Raw genomic sequence first — 6,000 nt, 5'->3', positions numbered from 1 at the left:
TTTTTTTTTTTTTTTTTTTTTTTTTGAGACAAGGTTTCTCTGTATAGCCCGGGCTGTCCTGGAACTCACTCTGTAGACCACGCTGGCCTTGACCTCAGAAATCCACCTGCTTCCTTGACAGCCATATTGATGAAAACAAAGGCCCCTAGTTAGGCGCCTGCTGCTGGGGCCATCTCCTGGCAGAAGTGTTTCTATTGCATCTTGGCTATGGTCTTCCCTGCAGCTTAGGACATGCTGTGCACTCGTCCCCTGGCTCAGGGCTCAACTGGGAGCCTTGGATGAAGGTCAGGCCAGCCCTCCCACCTGCAGCTTGGTAGGTGCTTTGGTGGCTTCTTTTACTTCAGTGTGGTAACTCACTGTCTTCCCGGCTCTGCCCACACCTTACCTTTTTAAAGTACACCATGCATTGTACTCCACAGGAAGAGAGAGAGGGTCCAGAGCCTGCCTTACTTGGAAAGTCTGGTCCAACCCTGCAAACTATGCCAGACTTAAAAACATGTACAGGAAAGGAAATAAATGACTTTGAGATCTTTGACTGCCCAGATCATTAAACCCTACAGGTATATCTTCCGCATAGATGCTCTGGGACCAGGGACCAGGTGACCCGCATGGTTCTGGGTATGGCCTTTGACCATGGCTTTGTAGGACTCCCCTGACCCCGGAACACTGGAAATGGTTCATTCTAGGGGTCCTGCTGTTACAGAGGCTTAAGAACCATTTACGTGTGCTGTGAACACACAAGGCTTGAAAGAACACTATTTGGTGACGTGATAACTGAAATGCAGACTAGGAAAATTCTTCAAAGATTTTTTTGGAATGGCTTAGCTTTAGTGGTCCTTCCATGCGATCTCCTTGTGATTTGCCCCTCTGTGTTAGTTTAAAGGTTTTCATGTTTGCTTTTCTCAATGTTGGAAGACACCACCAGGCTTTGTAGAGGAGAGTGAGGGAAATTACAAAGGAAGCATGGGTGGGGTGGGACTAGGTCATTTAGCTTCTTTTCGTTCCAAATCCGTAAATATTTACTGTTGACCTTCTCAAATGGTTTGGGTACACTGACCCAGTTGAAAGCAGGGCAGGCGAGAGAGCAGCTGTTCCCCACCCCCACCCACTGTTAAAGCTGATCTCAGACCAATTGCCTCCAGCCAGCCCAAAAGTGGCCTTCAGGGAAAGCTGCCCCCTTCCCCCCAGGGAACAGTTTTAGCCAATTTACACTTTTAAAGTGCAACCTCTTCTAAAGATTCCTAGAGACAAGAGCAGATTGCTGTGAACTGAAGGACACCCCCTTCCATAAAAATAAAAAATACATTGAATTCTGGCTTAGGTTTGCTATTGTTGCCAGGTCTTTTGTTTCTGAGGGGAAGGTAATTATAAATTCCATTCCAAGCATAAATGTTCTTTTGTGAGCAAGGGGGACGGGATACCAAAAACAATGAGTGGATTACGTTTCCATTTTTGTAAGATCGTGCCAAGATAATGTGGTTTAAAACAGCTGGGGTTTTTAGAGCAGAGATGGAGCTTCGAAAGGTCTTCTCAGCGCCCATGAACGTCAGCCAAGTTAGAGACTTCTGGACGAGTCTGAATATCCCTCCAGATTCATACTGAGAAATAAGGGATTTTGGGTTGGGGGTAGTTCAGACTTGACAGTCATGTTATTGCATCAACATAATCCGGTAGCTACACGTTCATCTGACCTCATCTACTCAGGGCATAGAAGAGCTGAGAGCTTTTAGTGGTGTCCTGTTGTCAGCCTGAGAAATCATTAGCAAATGAACAGGAAACTTTTGTGAATAACTACAATTTAGCCCTGTATTTGCCTACCACAAAATTCTCTGTACTGTATTAATATGTTTTCATTTTAATTTTTCTTTGCAGAGTATTGGGAAAGGGTCATTGTGGTGCATAGACCCAGAGTATAGACAAAATCTAATTCAGGCTTTGAAAAAGACACCTTACCACCCACCTCCTACTCCTCAGGCTTATCAAAGGTAAGTGACTCGGACTACTGGGGTTTGGTTTTCTTAAAGTCTCCTGGAATTTTGTTACTTTAGCAGAGACAGTCTCTAAAACTAATTTAGTAGACCGTATGAATGTTTTAAAAATAACTACAGGCTAATGGGAAAAAGAATGAAGTCTGATGAGGAGGTGCATCCATGGGCTATGCATTTCCTGGGAAGCTTACCGCTTCTGCAGCTCCGAGCGAGCGGGCGTGGCTCCGGAAGGGCTCCTGGTAGGTAAATGGCGTCTTCCTGGGTAGAACCAGTTACAGAGGAAAGTGGACAGCTTTTCTATCTCTGCGGGTCACGCTTTGTTGGGATAAGAGCAGTGAGGCACACAGGTGATTCCACCTTCCCGCGGCCTCACTCTAGAGATGTGGAAGGAAGGCAGGCTCGGTTGTTGTCATCCGGTTTCCATGTCGACAAGCTCCTGAGTGATGGGTTTGTTGTGGTTACTAAGTGTTTGCCTTGAGGACCGTGGCCACTTTCCCTCCTCACGGGTCTGGCTGTCATGAGACTGAGGTCATGAGTGCATTTTTACAAATATACAATGGGAGGGGTGTAAGGTAGATTGTCACAGTTTAAAAAGCAGGTTAGTGCTAAATTAGAAGAAAGGCCCTTACAGAACAAAGAGCCGGATTTCAACCTGTGGATGGAGTCTTAGCCCTTCACGGTGCTTGTCATCAGGCCCACTAAGAAAGTTTGAAAATTACTTTATTTAAGTGTACAGCTGTTTCGCTTTCATTTATGTCTGTGTAGCATTTGAATGCTTGGTGTCTGTGGAGGCCAGAAGAGGGCATTGCATCCCCTGGAACTGGAATTACAGACGATTTGAGCCACTGTGTCAGTGCTAGGAATTGAACCTGGGTCCTCTGGAGGAGCAGCCGGTACTCTTAGATCACTAAACCATCTTTCCAGTCCCCTACCAAGAAGTTCTAGAAGGCATGTAGCAGCGTTTCCTTTGTTAACTATCTGGTTAAGAGAAACTGCCAGTGGAGTAGACATTTATGTTAATTGGGAATGGCCCGGTGTCAGAAGGCTGGGGAATTTTACAGTCCACTTGCGGATTTTTCTGTTCTGATGTTTGTTCTGCAGGAGGGCACACAGAGTGAGCCTTCCAATGTGGCATTAATGAAGTTCTTGTGCGTTCCATCACAGACCCTAGACAATCAGTCTCCGGCAAGAGACGGGAGAAGCAGCTGGGCTCTATGAGAAGACTGCTGTATGTCTGCCTTTGCTAGGCGATTAGCGTGATGGTAGCCATAGTAACTGGAGTGTCTCCATAGTAACGCGTAGCTGAGACAGGTGCACTTGCATCACAAGGCTGTTTGTTGCCTGGCAAAAGGACAGGCCATTAGTACTTAGACATAAGCTGTTGCCTTAGAAACAAATAACCCTACATAGCAACTACAGTTGGTTCGCAAGGGTATTTTTGGGGGGCTGGGGGAAGGAAGGTTGTAGCTGCTTTTGTCTGTGTTCCTAAAAATCAGTGGAAGCATACTTTATTTGAAATGACAACTCGAGGTCATATAGCTGTAGGAGGAAGAGATGGGATTTTCCAGAGCAGCCTAGCCTGCATTGTAGGAATGTCCAGAAGGGGAGAGCCATATGCCTGCCTCTCTTCTTGTGACTGTAGCCATTCCTGAACTAGAAGCTGGGATTGCGGTAGAGAGTTGCTCCTTTATGGGGTTGGTGGGGAGCCTGGCACTAATTATTGCAATACTGTCGATACTCAGTCTCCAAGCCCACCCCACTAGTTTCTCTAGTTTCTCCCTTAGAAGTATGTCACACCCATTTGCTTCTAGCAAGTTAAAAATGTAAGTGTTAATCACTGGGTCGTGTCATTGGTTCATTTAGGCCAGTGCCTTGTTGCCAAATGTGACCCCCAGGGAAACACTGCAATTATTTAATAATTTGAAGGATTATAATAGAACTCTGGGGGTTGCAAGTAGAATACACACAGGCCAGAAGTATTGCGAGCTGGCTGTAACCTAATGACTTCTCTAGAGTCCTAACAGGGGCATGAAAATGCAGATGAACTGGGGCTTTTACAGTAAATGATTTCCAGATGACCACTTCAGATCCAGTTCTGTCCCTTGCAGTTAACCGGTTCCTTCCATATCAAGGTGCTTAGATGTCAAGCCCGTCAACATCACTGGGGGTTGAGTGAGTGAGGCCATTCCAGCCCACATCTTCATGATTTGGATCCAGAGAGCACTGTGCTCTCTCCAGGCCCTGGAAAGGGTTTGCTTGAGAAGCCAGCCTATGGTGTGAGAGCTCACACTGAAACTGGTGAAGAATTTCTCTGTACCAGGCCACTTGGTGATGTAATTCCAGGAGGCCGGAAGTGGAACAGCCAGCCATAAACAGATACCAAAAAGCTGAGTTAACCCGATCTGGCCAGGTCTACTGTGACTCAAGGGGTCCTTGTCAGCCCCATGTGGAGCCACTGTGAAGGGCACCTGGGTAGTGTTTGGCTTCCACAGAGCTGGTGTTTGGCATGTGAGAGAAGACAGTGATTATACAAGAAGGGCAGCTATTGCTGTCCCTTGCAGGTGTGCTTGGCAGCAGCACTGGCCTGAGCTGCAGGTGGCTGGAAGCTCTGTGAGGAAAATCCAGGAGTCTGAAAACACTACCCCAAGCCTTGTTCCCATCCAAGCGGAATGCTAAACATTGCAGTCTGTTGGCTTGCACCTGTTTTCCAAGATTTTGTTAGAATGTTCCTCTACACCTGTTTTCTCTTTTTATTTATTTATTTATTTTTTTGTCCTAAATACTGTTTTTAACTAAAATTCAAAGAGCCAGGTGAGTTAGCCTTTGTATTAATTTACATAGGCCACCCTGACAAAGCGCCACAGCTGAGTGAGTCAGACAGCATCAGGAATTGCCTCTCACCCCATGAGCCCAAGGTGTTAGCAGGGTTGGTTTCTTCTGGGAGCTGTGGGAGAGGATCTGACCCAGCCTCTTCCCCGGTTCTAGTGGCTTGCTGGTTATCTGTGGTATTCCTTGGCTTATATTTCACAGGACTGTCTCTACCTCCGTCTGTCTTAGGGGGACGCTAAGCCTTCCTGACTAAAAACCCTCCTTATTCCAGGGTGACTTTAACTTCTCCAATGACACACACTTGAAATACAGTCACATTGTGAGATACAAGGGACCTAGGACTTCCGGAGAAGATTTTAGGAAGTTGTAATTCAACCCTTAGCATTCTGGGGAAGCAGAAAGTCCAGGTGTGTTGACAATGCAGAATGGTAGAGGAGTTTCAGGACACCGGAGCCATCCTGAAATTGCCCCAATGAGCTAAGGGATGTCACTGCATTATAAACAACATACAAACCAAGTGTCTGTGAGCAGGAGCTGATGGAGACAGATGAGGTCCATTTCCCACACACACAGAATCCCACGTGAGTGGTGGAAACAGTTCTTCCCTAAGAACTTCTTGTAAAGAGTGGACTGTCGAGGAGGGGTCCTAAAGGATCGTCTTAGTCAGGGTCTCTATTGCTGTGAGGAAACACTGTGACCAAAAAGTAAGTTGGGGAGGAAAAGGTTTATTCAGCTTACACTTCCCAATTATAGAAGGAAATCAGGACAGGAACTCAAAGAGGGCAGGAACCGAGAGGCAGGAGCTGATGCAGAGGACGTGGAGGGGTGCTGCTTTTACTGGCTTGCTCATGGTGGCTAGCTCAGCCTGCTTTCTTATAAAACCCTGGACCAGCAGCCCAGAGATGACACCACCCTCAATGGGCTGGGCCCTCCCCCACTGATCACTAATTGAGAAAATGACTTACAGCTCTTCTTGGAGACATTTCCTTAACTGAGGGTCCTGTCTCTCTGATGACTTTGTGTGTCAAGTTGACACGCAAAACCAGACCATCCAAGGATGTTTATAGTGAGCAAACTTGACAAATGCTAATTGTCAATCAAAGTTCCTCATCTGCGGCTGGAGGGATGTCTCAGCCAGTGATGAAGAGCACTGGCTGCTCTTCCAGAGGACTCAGGTTCAATT

The 6,000-nt window shown here is 46.5% G+C and overlaps 1 protein-coding gene across 8 annotated transcripts in view; it reads left to right on the top strand.

Moving 5' to 3' along the window:
• Foxn3 (forkhead box N3) overlaps window positions 1-6,000 on the top strand; it is a 364,206-nt gene that overhangs the window by 217,658 nt on the left and 140,548 nt on the right. For all 8 annotated transcript variants that reach the window (XM_029484509.1, XM_021179590.2, XM_029484506.1 and 5 more), the window contains one exon: window positions 1,873-1,985. In XM_029484509.1, the coding sequence (XP_029340369.1) occupies window positions 1,873-1,985 (113 nt within the window). The remainder of the gene's footprint in view (window positions 1-1,872; window positions 1,986-6,000) is intronic.

The sequence above is a fragment of the Mus caroli genome, chromosome 12 (genome assembly GCF_900094665.2).
Source record: "Mus caroli chromosome 12, CAROLI_EIJ_v1.1, whole genome shotgun sequence".
Lineage (NCBI taxonomy): Eukaryota > Metazoa > Chordata > Mammalia > Rodentia > Muridae > Mus > Mus caroli.
The sequence above is the reverse complement of the archived record's forward strand: the minus strand, read 5'-3'. Positions and strand labels throughout refer to the sequence as shown.